This window comes from Trichosurus vulpecula, chromosome 6 (assembly GCF_011100635.1).
Source record: "Trichosurus vulpecula isolate mTriVul1 chromosome 6, mTriVul1.pri, whole genome shotgun sequence".
In the NCBI taxonomy this organism is placed as follows: domain Eukaryota; kingdom Metazoa; phylum Chordata; class Mammalia; order Diprotodontia; family Phalangeridae; genus Trichosurus; species Trichosurus vulpecula.
This window is the reverse complement of record NC_050578.1, coordinates 210,432,916-210,451,513: the sequence shown is the minus strand read 5'-3', so window position 1 is coordinate 210,451,513 and position 18,598 is coordinate 210,432,916. Positions and strand designations below refer to the sequence as shown.

The 18,598-nt window shown below is 37.3% G+C and overlaps 1 protein-coding gene across 1 annotated transcript in view; it reads left to right on the top strand.

The window, feature by feature from the left end:
- RNF4 (ring finger protein 4) overlaps positions 1 to 18,598 on the top strand; it is a 78,788-nt gene that overhangs the window by 45,031 nt on the left and 15,159 nt on the right. Inside the window, exons 2-4 of the mRNA XM_036764134.1 lie at positions 1,610 to 1,782; positions 10,088 to 10,208; positions 11,227 to 11,306. Of these exons, the coding sequence (XP_036620029.1) occupies positions 1,774 to 1,782; positions 10,088 to 10,208; positions 11,227 to 11,306 (210 nt within the window). The 5' untranslated portion in view covers positions 1,610 to 1,773. The remainder of the gene's footprint in view (positions 1 to 1,609; positions 1,783 to 10,087; positions 10,209 to 11,226; positions 11,307 to 18,598) is intronic.

Sequence of the window (18,598 nt, the reverse complement as noted above, 5' to 3'; positions counted from 1 at the left end):
CAGCAACCATCCAGGCTGTCCTGGGCTGGAGACCTGCTTCCCTCTGCTATTTTGTGGGTTCTGTATCTCTAGAATTTGTTCACGGCCATTTTTTACAGGTGTTTGGAGTGATTTGGGGGAGAGCTTAAGCAAGTCCCTAATTTCCAGCTGCCACCTTGGCTCTGCCCCCCTTTATGATCTCTTTGGGATACAGACCTAGTAGTGGTATTGCTGGATCGAAGAGTATGTACAGTTTTATAGCCCTTTGGGAGTAGTTGCAAATTGCTCTCCAGAATGGTTGGATCAGTTCATAACTTCACCAACAATGCATTAGTGTTCCAATTTTCCCACATCTTCTCCAATATTTATCATTTTGCATTTATGTCATAGTAGCCAATCTGATAGATGTGAGTTGGTACCTCAGAGCTGTTTTTGGACTGTAATGCACTAGCCTTCTGGTTGGTCTCCCTGCCTGAAGTCTCTCCCTGCTCTGATACTTCTTTCACTCAGCTATCACATTGATATTCCTAAAATGCAGATCTAATTATGTCCCTCCATTCAGTAACTCCAGTGGTTCCCTATTACTTTCAGGATCAAATATAAAATCCTCTCTTTGATCTTTAATGCCCTTTATAACCTGGCCCCCTCTCACCTTTCCAGTCTTATACCTTATTCTCCCCACTACTTCAAATGGGTGACACTAGTGTCTTTGCTGTTCCTTGCACAGAACACTCCATGTCCTGATTGTTGTCACCAGCTTATTCCGCATGCAGAGTGTTCTCCCTCCTCATCTCCAACTCCTGACTTTTTCCAGCTAAAATCCTCCTAGCAAAAATCCCGCCTTTTACTTTCCTGATCCCCTTTAGTGATGATGCCTTCCCTTTGTTCATTGGCCCCAGCTTATCCTGTATATATTTTGTTTGCATTATTGGATTGTGAGCTCCTTGAGAATAACAACTTTGTTGTTGGATTTGGTTTTAGTTTTGGCCTTTTTATCCCTGTCGCTTAGCACAATGCCTGGCATATGGTGGGCACTTAATAAATGCTTTTTTGACTTCCTGACCACACTGTGGTTTACAGAAGTTTATGTAGTATAATTAGTATTAAGTGGCATTTGATTGAAAATTTTCCTTAAAGCCTTTTTTCCCAAATTCCCTTAACCATCCCTTCCCTCCACCACCCCCAGGTGTTAATACATTTCTCCCCTACCCCCCAATCCAGATGAGTGTAGGGAGTATAAGCAGGAACTGCTTGTACTTAAATGGTGGGTGATTTTTTTGGGGGGGGTGTGCTTATTCCCTTAAGGCAAGAGTTGCTATTTTGGGTGATTTTTGACTCATTCCTTTGGACTTAGCGTAGTCCATATTATGTGTAACAGGCTTAATGTTTTGGTTGGGGTGGAGGCAGGGAGTGGTTTGTTTTTTGTTTTTTAATAAATCAAATCTTGTATTGCACTGCCAGCTAAGACTTATCAGATCTTTTCTCTGGTTGATCTTTGATCCTATATTCAATTCAAAAGCACTTTACATACAGCAGTAAATGCTTCCCCAAGAAGCTGTCTGGTCTTGAGCTGAATCTTACCGATGATTAGGTAACAGTTATCTACATATTATCTTTTTTTTTTAAACAGGTTTTAAAACTACTACTGGAAATCTGCACTTTGGGCTATTGTGAAAGCTAAAGAAATGGTCCACAAGCATATATAAGGATTTGAAGATTTTAATTGTTGCCATATTTTTGGCATATCACATACATATATATCATTTTTCTCTCTGTTTGGATCTGAGAAACATCATGAGCACAGTAAGTTTTTTTATTTTAACAAAATCCATAGAAATCATCTCATTGGTTTTTATTTTATTTTTCAAGAATAAGGGCATATAATCTTAAAGCTGAAGTCTTAAAAAATCCTTTATTCCAATGCCTTCATTTTAGAATACTGAGGCCCAGAGAAAGGAAATTATTTGCCTAAGATCATAAAGTGAATTAGTAGAAGAACCAGAAGGAGAATCTTGACCTCTAGACCTAGTCCGTTGTTTAAGCCACTGAACTATACCATCTCTCATAACTGCTTAGTGGTATATTGAATTGAACTGTAGCATGAAAGTCAGGGTGCTTTCTAGTTCTGCCTCTAATTCACTGACTTTGAATATGTCAGCCACTTGACCTTTCTGATCTGGGCCTCAGCTGAGTGTTATAAAATATTGGGTTTCTGTTCTGGAAATGAGTTTGGAATTAAGGTTTTTGTTTTGTTTTAATGCATAAAACATCTTTACATTTGAGTCAGATAGCCAACTGCTAGGTCACATACATCAAAATATTTTCTTGCACTTTTCATGATAGGAAAGAACTCAAGACCAAATAAATCACTATCAGTTGAGAAATGGCCAAACCATTTGTGATGTATGAATGTAATGAAATATTTTGCTATATGATATGATAAAATATGAAGAACTCTAAGAGAAGCATGGGAAGGTTTATATGAATTGATTCAGAGTAAAGGAAGCAGAACTAGGGAAACCATGACTATAAAATAATTGAAAAGAACAACGACGAAATATAATACTGTGCAATTATAAAAGAAGCTCACCCCTAGAGGAGAGTTAAAAAAACTATACCTCCTTTCCATCTTGGCAGAGGTAAGGGAATGTTTGTGTGGAATATTATGTACATAAATTAGTTATGTTGACTGGTTTTGCTAAACTTTTTTTCTTTTTAATTTGTTAAAAGAGATGACTCATTGGGTAGAGAAAGAGACTGAATTGGAAAAGGTTATATAAAAGCAAGATAAAAGTTTTTTAATGTGGGGTTTGAATGATTCATTCAGCAGACACTTATCAAGTGCCTATTATGTTCAAAGCAGTGTAGATACAAAGATGCCTATAGCATAGACCTGGTAACCTTAGGAAGATTACAATATATGAGGGAGAAGATGTTCAGATTTCATCTCTACTAGTTAACTAGCTCTTGGCTTGTCATACACATGTGCACGCACACACACAGGCACCTAACTTCTCTGGGCTTCTCTCCATTTCCTGATTATAAAATAAGGAAATTGGAGTCACTTTGTAGACCTATGTCTATTATCTAGGATACACAAATAAAAGGTAGAGTGAGATTAGTGCAGAAGATTGGTGAAAACAAAGTCCTGTGACAAAAAGTAAGATATCATGTCATCTGGGTCTGGGTCAGAAGCAGGTAGAGGAGACCCTAGCCTTGCCCTAAAGTCAAAGAAGGGTTTGGAAGTCAGATATTGGTAGAGGGAGGGTTCTGTTTGAGGCAATGTGAGTGAATTAGAGTAAGTAGTATGAGATAAGGTTGGAAGGAGGATATGGAGAATCGCGTGCCTGGTTCAGGCAATCGTACTTCATTCCATAGGTAGTATATTAAAGGTTTTTGAGGAGAGGAGTTCATGCATCAGTAAGTCATATTAGGGGATCTTTAAGGTCCTTACCAATTCAAATCTTATCTCTGCTAGCTAACTAGTTCTAAACATAATGTTCAGACTGCATATTACATAGAATAAATTCTACTTTTGAAAATTAAAAATAACATTTGTATTTGTGATAAGTTAACTTCTGTGGCATATAATGTGTGTTATTTACTTAATTGGATTATATACTTAGTCAAACTCTAAGATATTTAACTAACCATCTTATATAAACTTGTTTCCAAGTATGTGTTTTCAGTGTTGTTCACATAGATATTAATAGTCTTTCATGTACGATTGATTGCTTGTTCATTTTTAGCACATAGAAATGTTCTGGCCATAAATATTAAGCCACATGAGATAAGACCCTCAGATCATGGTATCCTTCACCAAGGACACAAAAAGAAATTGCATCCCCTCAGGTTAGACAGTAGGTGAGGATCAGTTAATTTGTGAGATCTGCCACTAGTAAGAGGCAGTACAGTGTTTTGAATCCAAGCCTAGCTGACTCAAAATCCAAAATTGCTTCTATCCTACTCAGTGTTTTGTTTCCATATGCCAGCTCTTCATCTTGCTAGACTTCATTCTTCTTGAGTGTCAAAACTGTATCTTACCGTACTTGTCTTTCCCATAGCATTTGGCATGGTGCCTTACACATAGTAAATACATATATCTAAATGAATGAACAATTTGTCTAAGTTGTGCTAAGATTGAACTGTAATTATTCACTGGGAATGTTTCATCCAGGCACGAAAACTCATTTGATTTGTCCATCCCTGCTAGCTGTATCTCTCATCCCTTTCATGGCTAATCCTTGAGCAATACCAGCTGTAACCTTGCCTCACTTTTTTTTTCACTCTCTAACTCTGCATTCTGGCTTCTGACTTGAAAGAACTCTCTCCAGAGTTGTCAGTGATCTCCTCATCGCCAAAACTAATAGCTTTTTCTCAGTCCCATCTTTCTCTGCCTCTCTGCAGCTTTGACATTACTGACCGCTCTCTTTTGCATGATATACACTCTCTTTGTATATTTTAAAAATGCTGCACTCTCCTGGTTCTTTTCCTTCTTGTCCTACTGTTCCTTCTCAGGCTTCTTTGGTAGATCTTTATGTTATGCCTTGGTAATTGTGGGTATCAACCAAGACTGTGCTGGACCTTGTTTTCTTTTTCTATACTATTTCACTTAGTGAATCACTACCATAGATTCAATTACCATCTCTATGCAGATAATTATCAGATTTATTTATCCAGCCCTAACATCACTTTCCTGAGCTCCAGTCTCACATCTTCAATTGCCTATTGGTCATTTTGAACAGGATGTCCTGTAGACATCTGAAAACTCAACTGAACTTATTGTCTTTCTTCCTAAGCCCTCTCTTCTCCTGACTCTGTTTTCCAGCTGTACCTTTTTCCAGTTGTACCCAATGCTTGGAAATCTCTCTATTCTCATCTATCTCTCCTAGCTTCCTTGAACTAAGCCTTTTCCAATCCCTCTTAATTCTAGTTCTTTCCCTCTAAGATTATTTCTGCCTTGCACATAGCTTTAGATGTATGCATGTTGTTATCCCCCTAGACTGAACCCTCCTCCTTGAAAGTAAGGATTTTTTTGCCTTTCTTTGTGTACTCAGCACAATATCTGGCACATAGTAGGCACTTAATAAATACTTCTTGACTTTATAAAGGTAGAATCTGTATCAAAATAATAGTTGCTTCCTAGAATAGGTAATGTGAGAACCTACGATGAAAGGAAGACTTAATAAACAATAACTGGTAGAGGAAATAACCTTGTGGGAAATTGATGAGCACATTATTAATTTCGACATCCTAGAAAGAAATTTTAAAAGTCACCATTCAACTTGAGAAAAGAAAATTAGAACAAAATATAATCCTTAATTTTCATAGGGGTAACATTCTTAGAAAATAGTAGAAAAGTAAAAAAAAAAAAACATGATTGTTGATATACTGCACTTGTGAGAATAAGGGGTTAGGTTCTCATGACCACCAGAAACTGTAATCTTTCACTAGAGATTACTGAAAGCACGCTTTTCTGCATACAATTCTTTGTAACAAAACATTGCTTGATAATATGTACTTTTCCTAACAAACTATGCAGTATCCAAAATAAAATTGGTAACATGCAAAACATTTTTTCTCGCTAGTAATTCCCTAGTATTCTTTGACTTTTTGTGCTAACATCTTAATTCAAAAAGGTGATTTTAGACAATGTTCACTTTTCATAACATGAAATCTATGATATCATAAATACTGTACAGCAAATAAAATTCTTTTTTTTTTCTTTTCTTTTTTTTTTTTTTTTATAAATTTCTTTATTTATTTTTAGTTTACCACACACGGTTCTACATAGTTTTGAGTTCCAGTTTTTCTCTCCTCCCTTCCCCCTCCCTCCCCAAGACGGCATGGAATCTCATATAACTGTCATGTATAACTTCGCATTGAATTAATTTATGCACTAGTCAAGTCGTGGAGAAGAATTTTGACCAATGGAATGAATCATGAGAAAGAAGAAACAGAACCAAAAAAAAAAACCCAAAAACAAAAACAAAAGAGAAGCAAAAAAGGCGAGCATGTAGTGTGCCTCAATCTGTATTCAAACTTCGCAGTTCTTTGTCTCGATGAAGATAGCATTCTCCATCGTGAGTCCCCTGGAGTTGTCCTTGCCCCTTAGGTTGCTGAGAAAAGCGCAGTATGTCAGGGTTGGTCCTCACGGAATCCATATATCTGTGGCTGTGCACAACGTTCTCCTGGCTCTGCAAATAAAATTCTTAAAACTAAAACGTTTTTTAATTATGAATCTTACTTTCTGCTGTGTCAGAATGTAAGGGCATTGTACTATATATACTGTATTGTTGCAAACCTCTTTACCTTGGCTGCTCTCTGAAAACCAAAGGAGAGGTTGCTGGGACTTTAGTTGCTGCTGTCAGAAGACGCCAAGACTGATGAGGTCTTGACATCACCTCTGACTCTGTCCTTCACAGCTAGTGGGATGGTGTTGGAGATCGTGAAGCACCAGCTTGAAATAATCTATCAGTGACTTTGGCATTGTGCATAATTTCTGGGCCTGTAGCAGCTATAGATGTTCCTGTATGAAGTTTATCTAACATCTTTACTTTTTCACTAAGCCGCATCACTGACTTTGTGTTCTTCAGCTTAGAGCCTGAAGGACTTGCACTATGCTTTGGGGGCATAACTGCAACACAAAACTTGAGTTTTAAAGGAAAACAGTGAAAATAAACAGTGAATGCCTAGGGAGCTCTTTACAATAGTAGGGTGAACAAGACCAGTGAAGCACCTAGTAGGATACCAGCCTCTCCACAAACTTCTTGTCCCACTTCTCTTTTTTTTCTCTGCTGTGCATAATCACAAATATGTGCAGTTCTCAACATAAAGGTAAAAATGAGCTTACTAATAAAAGTATTCAGATACTTTAAGTTAAACTATGACTGTCAAGTGTTGACTGCATTAGTTCAATGTGAAGGAGATGAGATACGAAGCTACCTCACAGGGCTGTCGTGAGGATTAAATGACATAATACTTGTTGGTTTTTTTTTAAGCATTTAGCACAGTGCTTGGCTCATAGTAGGTGCTATATAAATAGTTATTCACTTATTCCCTCCTCTCCCCCAACCCCTCCCTGCCCCTTACATAGCTCATAGGAAACTTGAAGACTGTTTTAAATCTTCTCATTGCAAGCCGAGACAAAGGGCCCAGGACCAAGAAGGACCAAGTATTTAAATAGAAATTTTCCTCGTATGCCAAGGTCATGGAGGTTTTTCTGGGGAATATAGGATTTTAGAGCTTTGTGATCATCTTCCCTTGTTTTACATTAGTAAAATAATTGCTACATTATTTTCAGAAAGGCATCTTGTACAGAAAAAGGAAGTGATAATTCTACTGTAGTCTCTTCTGGTCAGACCGCACCCAAAATACTGTTTAGTTTTGGGTGCCTCATTTTAGGAAGGATGTTTACAAGATGGAGTCGTGCTATCTAAGAATCAGGTGAAGGAACAGAGAATGTTAAGCTAAAAGAGAAGATTTAGGGGAGACACCACGGCTGTGTGAAGGATCTTCATGCGGAAGATGCATTGGACTCATTTTCTGTAGCCTCAGATTGTAAACCTTGGAGTGGTGGGTAGAAGTTGCAGAGAAGCAGGTTTTGGCTCAATATAAAGAAAAACTCAACAATTAAAGCTTGACCCAAAGTAAAATGAATTTCCTCAGGAAATAATGGGTTCCCTGTTCTTTAAAGCTTTCGGGCATTTCAGTCTCCATTGACTCTTAGCCAGGGATGTTAAAGAGAAGGTTCCTTTTCAGTAAGAAGTTGGATTAAGTGACTTGTAAGGTCTTTTCCAACTCAAATTCTATGATTGCAGTCCCCCTACACTTTAGGATAGATGATTATCATGACTTACTGTGGCTAAAACAAATAATTGCCTGATGACTAACTCTTTGGTAATGAACCTCTCCATATTTAGCAGTGTTCTGCATTAAATGACAAATCACTCATTCCTCCACTTACCATCTTTTTAAGCCCTACTGGGGTTTCAGCTCAGCTGATAAAATACTGAAAAACCCAAGATCACTGCTATACTATATTGTGCCATCAAATTCGGCTTTAGTAATATATCAAATTTAATCACAGTTTGTTCAGTCTTTCCAAACAAAAAGAAATTCTGAGCAGTTGTGTTTAAACAGATTTTATTTCATTTAATGAAAGCAAAAGAAAAATTGTGACCAAGTAGGGAAAAAAGAATAAGTCAAAAAACCGTGTGTGGATCTTCAAATGAATGATGAGCACTTTGCAAGGGATTCTAAAATGTATGAGAAAGGATTTTAATTGGAATCCAAAGGACACTTAGCTGGCAAGTTAACAAGTTTGTGTTCATAAAATCAAAGTATTACAGTTAGAAGGGACCTGAAATTTCATTAATTTAGTTTGTACCCAAATCATGAGTCCTGTCCATATCATTCCTGACAAGTTGTCACCAACTCATAGAAACAAGGGCCACTAAACTGTACACAAGGAGCTCTGCATGCTGCATACTGACTTAGAAAACACTGTATTAACGTCATCTATTTTTATTGTATTTATTTTATTAAATATTTTTCATCTGGTTCCTGTGGTACTCAGGAGTTTTGCAGCTGCGTTTTTGATACCTCTGATCTAGATTCCACTTGAAGAAATGTGGTAACTGGCAAATTACCATCCCCTAAATCAGGGCATTACATTTTTGGACAGCTTAAATTGCTAGGAAATTTTTTCCTTATTGATGTGAAATCAGCCTTCCTCTAATTGCTACCCATTGGTCTTGCAGAACATTTAATCCTTTTCCCACATTACAACCCTTAAGATACTTGAAGATCACTTAACGTCTCCCAACAAATTTTCTCTTTATATTAAGCATCCCCATTTCCTTCAAGCAGCCCTAAGATGGTATGATCTTGAGTCCCCTCACCATCCTAGTCATCTTCCTCAGGTTGTGTTCCAGCTTTCAGTGTCCTTAAAATGTGGTATCTGCAATTGGTATTTATTCCAGACGCAGTCTGGAGGGTAAGGAGATGATCACAAGCCCTGACTGTGGACACCAGATGTATGTTTGTGCGCAGCCGTAAGATCGGATCTACATCTGACTTTTTAAACGTTACAGCATTATATAATTATGAGCTGCTGCTATCATAAACTTTTTTGGCTCCCATTTCACAGGCAGATTTTGTCTTTTAAAAATCAGTCTGGTTTTGTTTTTTGTTTTAATGGGATCTGCTTCCTATCTACATGTCTTCCTCATCCTGGACTTGTGCAATAGATTGTTAAACTCAAATGCCAAATGTGAAATGTGTACCTCTGTGTGTTGGTCAGCAAGATGGGCTCCTTAGCACTTAATTCAACGAGTGATCGAAGAGTTTGGCTTTTGTTTTGAGTAATTCAGTGTATTTCATTGAGCCTTACTAGGTGCTAAGCCCCAGGCCCAAACCCCCTTTAGGTGTGGAACCTGCGTGGGTGTGGATTGGTGACTGGGGTGGGGCCCAAGGTGGGGGCTGGCTAAGGGGAGGTGCTAACTCCAGAGCCATGCCCTATTGGGTGTTAACCTAATCCATGTGGATGTGAACCTCCCAGGGTCCTAAGGGGAGGGGCCAGCTCAAGAACCAATCATTCAGATGACGTTTGATGATGTCCGAAGCCCTATAAGAAGGGAGGACAGAGCCATTTCTGCAGGGCTTTGGAGATGGTGTTGATGAGGAGACTCCGGGCAGCTGTAGCTAAGAGCCCTCCAGCTTGTAAACCCAGATGCTGAGACTTTGTTGAATTCTGGTAACTATGTATTGGGTTTTGAATCAGAGAAGGTCTGTCTGTTGATGTTTGCAATTTGTTTGTATTTTGTTCTGAAGTTCAGGGTGCTGGATTTTTCCTCTGAACTAAATGAATGATATTTGTATGCTGAATTAAAGTAAGCTTGTCAGCCCCTTCACCCTGCTTTCCTTAGTTAAGCAGATCAAAAGAACCTGTGGTGTTGGCAGCTTTCTGGGTGCTGACTGTGGGTGGATCTTACACCCCCACAGAAGCTGCTAGCCAGATTGTTGAAACACTATGTAAACTCTTAGATCTGAGTTGAAATAATTTTGATCTTCCATTAATCATTTAATTTATTTTTATCCTTAATAGACTCAAAGAAAGCGCCGAGGTGGAACAACAAATTCTAGGCAGGCTCAAAAACGAGAACGATTAGTAGGTCCAACAACGGAGATGACTTCAGAAGCTGAGCCAATAGAACTTGTAGAAAGTGGTAAGTGTACAAATAAAATTGATGGAGCCTCTTTTTTCGGAAAGATATTATAGGACCTAAAATATTGAGAATTATTTTGGAAACATCCATCATCAAAATTTTTTATTCGAAATTTAAAGCCAATTTTTGTTATGGCCTTTCCCTTGGATTCCTATTTTTGTCCCAAAATGTTCCAAGATTTCTAAAACTTGAAAAATGAGATAATTTGGTTCAACTGGTAATTCACAGTGTGTAAGATTTGCAGTGTAATAGGCTCTCTTTTTTTCTTTAAATTTATCCTTTTGTCTTGCTGTTACTTCATAAAAGTCCATAACCTTCTTCCATGGTTTTTCATAAAGAGAATATAAAGCTCATGAGTTATAAGAAAATTCTAAAGTCATGGAACTGACAGTATGATGGGTGAAGGAGAGAATTTTATGCTAGGCTGTCCTTGTGAGCATGTTCAGCTTAACCTCCTTGCACCAAAATGATCTTAAAGGCTTCCACAAAAGGTAACATTTGCCAAATCATTTCTGCCTTGTGAAGTAATTTTAAATCATTGCTTGGAGCCATGTAGTAGTTCTTACTGTGCTCCTGATACTTCAGTTATCTCTATTTCATTTCTGTTTTCAGCAAGGATTTTAAAAATAACATTAGCTATTTGTAGCTTTTTGTTGTGTTGCTACCTCCTAAGCATGAGTTTTTGGTGATACTTATAACCTGTCATATTAAAGGCCAATGTTGTCTTTAGATATTTACAGGGAGCTTTTCTTCATTGAGTCTTCCAAATTTGTAAGGTAGTGCGTATATAATCCCAAGATTGGTCTTAATTCCAGGCTCAAGGCAGGGCAGACTATCTAATAAAAGAAAAAAAAAGGCCTGGTATTTGACTAGAGAGATTTAGTATTAGGATATATATTCTGATGATCTCTCTCTTTCTCTAGGGTCAAATTTGCATGGGTATGGGGTAATTATTTAGCTCTGCCGGACCTTATTATCAGTTTTCCTGATGCTTGTTATAAAATGCTTCTTTTTAAAGCTGGAGAAGAGGTGGTGGACCTCACCTGTGAATCTACTGAACCGGTGGTAGTGGATCTAACTCACAATGATTCTGTGGTGGTAAGCATCAATAGTACAGATTGAGTTGGAGGCTACCTGGGCAGTCAAACTGGTCTAGTGACTGTCACATCTTAAGTAGAAATTACTTTCAGAGGAGCAGTAATAATATTACCCTCCAGCAAGCAGATTATTGTTCACATGGTATATCATATATATAGTCCTTTATCACTCTGTATAATCCAAGATAAGAAATGTAATGCTTTAGAACATTCTCCAGAAGTTATTTAAGTACTTAAGAGGATATCTAGTTGTATAAACATAAAGACATGGAAATGTGTGCCTCTGTTTTGGAAATAAATGTTTCTTAACAAAGAATCTGATCGATCTCCAGCCCTAAAAAATAGAACACCCCTTTTATTATGCGGCCTATTGCTGTCATGTGTTATACTGGGAGTAATTTGGCCTTCCTTTCATTTCATGATATTTTAAAATATACTTGCTGATGTAATATGGACATTAGCATTTTTGTGATGGACATCTCTTAGTCTCTCTGCTGTACTGAGTCTGATAACTCCCAGTGCTTGGTCCCCTTTGGCAAAGGTAGCCGGTTACAATGGAAAAACTTAGAATGACAGGCAGTCAGAACTAGAATGGACCTTAGAAATCATCTAGGCCAAATGACTTGCCCTAAGTCATGGACTTAAATGGGGCAGAATCTGGAACACTACATAAGCCTACATGATTGTCGTTTTACTGTATTGCTCTTCTCATTTCTTTGATCTCTTTGTGGTATAGACCTAGAATGGTACTGCTAGATCAAAGGGTATGCACAATTTTATAGCCCTTTGGACACAGTTCCTTTTCTAGAATAGTTGGTGGTTGCTGTTGTTGAGTTGTTTTCAGTCATGTCCAACTCTTCAGGACCCCATTTGAAGTTTTCTTGGCAAAGATACTAGAGTGGTCTGCCGTTTTCTTCCCCGGTTCATTTTACAGATGAGGAACTAACGTGAACAATTAAGTGACTTATCCAGGGTCACACTGCTAGTGTCTAAGGCCAGATTTGAATGCACAAAGGTGAGACTTCTTTATTCCAAGCCCCATTCTCTAGCCATTGTTCTGTCTAGCTGCTGAAATAGTTGTTGTTGTTCAGTTGTTTCAGTTATGTCTGATTCTTTGTGACCCCAGTTGGGGTTTTCTTGGCAAAGATACTGGAGTAGTTTGCCATTTTCTTCTCCAGCTCATTTTACAGATGAGGAAACTGAGTCAAACAGGGTTAAGTGACTTGTCCAGAGTTACACAGCTTTGAAATATCAGAAGTCAGATTTAAACTCACGTTCTCCTGACTTCAGTGCCAGAACTCTTATCTACTGTGCCATCTAGCTGCCCCAAAACACAGAATGGTTGGACCAATTCTCTGTTCCACTAACAGTTCATTAATGTACCTATTTTTCCACATTCCCTCCAGAATTTGTCATTTATGTTGGTACCTCAAGAGTTATTTTAATTTGTCTTTCTCTAATCAATAGTTATTTAGAGCATTTGTTCATATGACTATAGACAGCTTTGATTTCTTCTGAAAACTGGCTGTTCATCTCCTTTGACCATTTATCAGTTGGGGAATGGCTCTTACTTTTAGAAATTTCATTCAGTGCTTCATATATTTGAGAAATGAGGCTTTATCAGAAAAACTTATTGTAAAATTTTTTTTATATAACTTCATTATTTATGATACCTTTTAGCATAATGTAGTAATTTAATTTTCCTGATTATCTTTTTTTTTTTTTTTAGTTTAAACCATTATTTATTTATTTATTTAATGTTTTTAGTTTTCAGCATTAATTTTGACAAGAGTTTGAATTACAAATTTTCTCCCCATTTCTACCCTCCTCCCCGCTCCAAGATGGCATATATTCTGATTGCTCCATTCCCTAGTCAGCCCTCCCTTCTGTCACCCCACTCCTTCCCATCCCCTTTTCCCTTACTTTCTTGTAGGGCAAGATAGATTTCTATGCCCCATTTGCCTGTATATCTTATTTCCCAGGTGCATGTAAAAACAGCTCTTTTTTTTGAGCATTTGTCTTTAGAACTTTGAGTTCCAAATTCTTTCCCTTCTTCCCTCCCCACCCACCTTCCTTGAGAAGGCAAGCAATTCAATATAGGTTATACGTGTATTGTTATGCAGAACACTTCCATAATAGTCATGTTTTAAAAAACTAATTATATTTTTGTCCCCCTTTATTCATTTTTATCCTTTGACCCTGTCCCTTTTCAAAAGTGTTTGCTTTTGACTACCTCCTCCCTCAATCTGCCCCCGCTCCTTATCCCCTTCCTCCCTACTTTCCTGTGGGGTAAGGTACAAAATTGACTGTGTATATTATTCCTTCTTTAAGTCAAATCTGATGAGAGCAAGATTCACTCATTCCCTTTCACCTGCCCCCTCTTCCTTTCTATTATAACAGCTTTTTCTTGCCACTTTTATGTGAGATAATTTACCTTATTCTGTCTCTCCCTTTTTCCTTCTCCCAATATATCAAGTTTTAATTTTGAGATGGATCTTTTTTAAGAGGTGATTGGTGGATTCTGTCAGTTTCTGTTTTACCTTCTAGATCTAAGATATTGACACAGTTTTCCTTGATAAGTTCTTGAAGTATGGTGTCGCGGTTCTTTTTCTGACCGTGACTTTCAGATAGTCTGGTAATTCTTAAAGTATATCTCCTTGATCTGTTTTCCAGTTCAGTTTTTCCACTGAGATATTTCACATTTTCTTCATTTTTTTTCCATTTTTTTGACTTTATTTATTGTTTTTTGAAGTTTGTGGCATTATTAGCTTCAACTTGCCGAATTCCAATTTTTAAAGAATTATTTTCTTCAGTGGGCTTTTGTAGTTCTTCTGTTGGGTCAATTCTGTTTTCAAGGTGTTATTTTCATTATTTTTGGTGCCTCTATTACCAAGCTGTTAATTTCCGTAATTTTCTTTGCAGTGTTTTCATTTCTTTTCTTAGCCTTGGGTCCAATTAGCATTTTTCTTTGAGGCTTTCTTTGTAGCTATTTTCACAGCATCTTTTAAGTTTATATCTCCTCCCTGCTAGCATAGTAGCTTTTTATCATCAAATTCTTTTTTGTTGTTGTTTGCTCATTTTTTCAGCCTATTTCTTGACTTTCAACTTTATGTTAAAATTGGGCTGTGCTCACTTGTGGTTGTAGAAGCAGTGTACCAAGCTTCAGACTTTTTTTCACTGCTGTTTTCACAAAGCTAGTTCTGGGGGTCTGCAAGATTTTGATGCTTCCAAGGTAGTGTTATCTTGGGAGAGGTGTTATTCTGAGAGAGCCACAAGTCCTAGTGCTCTTCTTGCTCTTAGTCCTAGAACTGTGACCAGGGCCTCTGCTCTCTTGTGACTGATCAGAGGTGCTCCTTTCTGCTCTGGGACTGCAACACAGAACTCCATGGACAAGAGAGTTGCCACTCAGCACCAGCTCTACTCAGTGCCACCAAAGTTTCCCCTATAATTTCTTTCTGACCAGTTCTTTTGACTCCCATATCAACTTTGGGCTGAGAGCTCCTAAAGCTGCTGTTGTTGAGGCTGCCTCCAAGGCCCACTACTGATGCTTCTGCAATGCTTCAAGCCTATACCCACTTTTTCCTGTGGACTTCTAAGTTGTTTTAGTCTGGAAAAATATCTTCCTCACATTTTGTTGGTTCTGCCATTCTAAAATTTGATTTGAAGCATTATTTTAAAGTTGTTTGATGGGGAATGTTAGGAGAGTTTAGCTGGTTCCTGGCCTATATTCCACCATCTTGGCTCCTGCCCCTTCCCCCACCCCCTTCATGAATCTTGACATTTTGCGGGGGAATTATATGCAGGGAATTCTTTATGGTAGGGTCCTTATAAAGAATCCGTATTATTCATTCACTGATCAAAGATTTATCAAACATTTCTACCACAATACTTCCTTCTAATACAATGCTGTTATTATTAACACCTCTTATTTTGTGGATGTGTGATTTCATCAATGTGGGTCATCCTTTAACTAATGCAAATTATAGCCTCCCTACCCTGAGTAGTTAAACTGTGAGTAATGAGGCTTTTCCAACTAGCTAGGCTAGTCTTCAAACATGCAGTCTTATCACTGGGCCCATATTTAAAGCTTTTTCGGTTTTCTGTGACCTACTAGAGTCTGTGCTTCACTGGCATAGCCTTCCAGAACTTGGATTCATCCCAGCACCATGATGAACCATCTCAGGAGAACTTCACTTAAAGATAGTACTGCAGACATCATCCCTAACTTATAGATGAGGAAACTGAGGTTAGAGTGAAAGGGCAGGCCTCAAGTCATAATCGCTTAAGTGTCAGAGCCAGGATTCGAACTCATATCTCCTGATTGTAATTCCATTGCTCCATCCAGCTTATCTATTACTTGTCAATCTATAATCTGCTGTGCTCTTTCTTCAAAGCCCTTCTCTTCCATAATCTAGCATCACTTTCTGTAAAGTTAACTTGTTCATGATCTCTTGTTATGTACATATTTTGTAGCTTTTTGAATTTCTTTTAAAGAGCTAGCAATTGATTATAAAATAAAATATACTGGTTGGAGAGACAGAATATCAGAGTAGATACAGAGAACCAGCCTCAGAGTCAAGAATATCTGAGATCATCCAAGAAAGAGGAAAAGGACCTATGTGTATAAAAGCAGTTATAGTAGCTCTTTTTGTAGTAGCAAAGAATTGGAAGCTTAGGAGATGCTTATAATTGGAGAATGACTGGACAAGGTATGGTATATAAATATGGTGGAATACTATTATGCTGTAAGAAATTTTGAAGGGGATTTTTCAGAGAAACCTGGAAAGACTTCTGTGAACTGGTACAAAATGAAGTGAGCAGACCGAGGAGAACAGTTTATACAATAACAACAACAATATTGTAAGGACAATCAACTCTGATCAACACAGTGACGGATCACAGATCCAAAGGACTCATGATGAAACCTGCTATCCACTCCTACACAGAGAACCGATAGACTCACAATGCAAATGGAAGCATGTTTTTTGTTTCTTCCTTTTTGGGGGGAAGGGAGAAACATGGACAATGGTGGAATTTGATTTTCATAAATCTGCATATTTGTAATGAGCTTTGTTTTTCTTGCTTTCTTAGTAGGAGGGAGAGAGGGACAAGGGATTAAGAGAATTTGGGCCTCAAAATAAAATGAAATTGAATTTTTTAAAAAGAGAACTCTCTTGGGTTAGAGCCTGTTTCTGCCCTATGTGTGACCTTGCACCAGTGATCCTCTCATATCCCCCAGAATGTGCTCATTTGCACGGATAAAGGGAGTTTTCATCAGGGATTTCTTATATCAATGAAATCACATGTCCAGTCAAGCAAAATATACTATGCCATTTGATTAGTTTAACAGTAACCATCTTAAATGTTGGACTTACGTAATAAATGATCTTTCAGTTTCTTAAATGAAAAATATTTTAAATTCTCTTTATCTAGACTCTTTTCTTAGTGTTAGATAAGGTTCTTTCGCCTAAACTTAGTTCCAGTGTCTAGCACAGGCTTCAGCATCTTCATTTGATCTTATGCCTGGATACATCTTCACTTCCTACTTTCCTTAGTCTGTGTGTGAAAAATCCCACTCTCTTTTTGACTGAGGAAATACATCTCAGAGTTTAAGCTAATATTGTTCATCTGGGGAATGTTGAGAGGTTTGTGATTTCATAACAAATATTAGTAGATTTGTTAGAGGTCCATATGATACTGTTGTTTTGATTTAGCATTGAACCTCATCGTACTGTTGGGCTTTTGCCTAGTTTTTATTACTAAACAATTACATTCACAACTTTAGATGGGGATTATAGTGAGTGATTTGTGGAAACGTTAGTTGAAAAATAAATGTTTGCCCAACTTGCTAGACAGATCCTTTCCTGAGTCTTTAAAGCAAGCAATAAACTTCCAATTATTGTTTCACAAGCAAGATTTGAGTATCCTGTGGTTGTGGTTGCCACCTGGTGCTTTCTTTTCTTTGTGGCTCCAGGCTGGTGTGGAGTAAGGTAGGGAAGCTTTCTGTCTTTTCCTCTTAGGACTAACTACTAAAGTTAATCAGGTAGCTGATTGTGATATATCCAAAGCCTCTTTAGGAATAAGAACAAGTTTGTTTGGTCAGTAGACCTATCACAAAATAATATACTTAAAGGATTTTTAAATGGATACATCCATACAATGCTGTACTTTGTAATTCTCAATAAAATGTAGTGATTCCATAATTTTCAAGTTTTTTCCTACAACTCTCAGAAATTATAGTCAACACAAGGTAAATTATATTTATTGTACAATTTAATACATTTCAAAATATTATGGCAGTGCAAATTATATAGCCATCCAAAGGCAAAATGAAATCTAATTCCTATGCCTGGATATGATTAGTCTCATGCTACCTTTTAATTAATTAAACACCAAATTTATTAAAAATGGATGAATCACCATCTATTATTCCCTAAACTTGTCAGGATATTTAAGGACCAAATTTAGAGTTAAGGATAATATCATGAAAAGTATAACTGAGGAAGAAAGGAAAACTTATGATAATTCTTCAGATTCTTTCCTTTATTAAAAGTTCACAATGTCATTTTCTAAGTAAGGAAAGAAATATGGCAAAAAAAAAAGAATGCTCTTTAATTCTCCAGAGCTAATAAAGTCCCCTTAGTGTCTGATGAAATCTGATGAAAATACATCAGGGAGTAAAACCATTAGTTTAGCTGCTATAAAACAATTTCCCTAAAGAACTAATTAGAACTCTTGTAGCCTGAAAGAGTGACTGGATTTTACTTGATGTAAAACTGTCTTGGATTCTTTTTATTTTATTTTATTTTTTTTAGTGAGCCTGATTTTGCTGATAGTTGTAGGCAAAAGTGGTGACAGGCTTCAAAGAACATGACTCAAACAGAGAGAGAGCGCCTCCTGTTTGGGATGAAAGAGGGGAATACAATTCTAAATATTTTTTAAAATTAAGATCTTTTTTTAATTTGCAAAGTATAGGTATTAGACTAAATTATTTTAAGGTCTCCTTCACTTCCGATATTCGATAAGTTTTCTTTTTTTCTTGCTTAGATGATAGACAATTTGCTGAATTCAGTTAAACAGTTTTACTGAATTCTCAATGTTCAGTTCAGTCTTGTGCTAAGTAACAGAGGATGATATTGAAACAAATCATGTTCTGCTTCTACCCCCAAGGAGGGTTTTTGTCTGCCTGTTATATTATCCTACGTCCTTGTTTGTGACTTGTTTCTGTTTTCATAGGATATCTGACCCATATATAGTGATTTTCCAGTAGAGAAGTGGCTAACAGAAGGATTT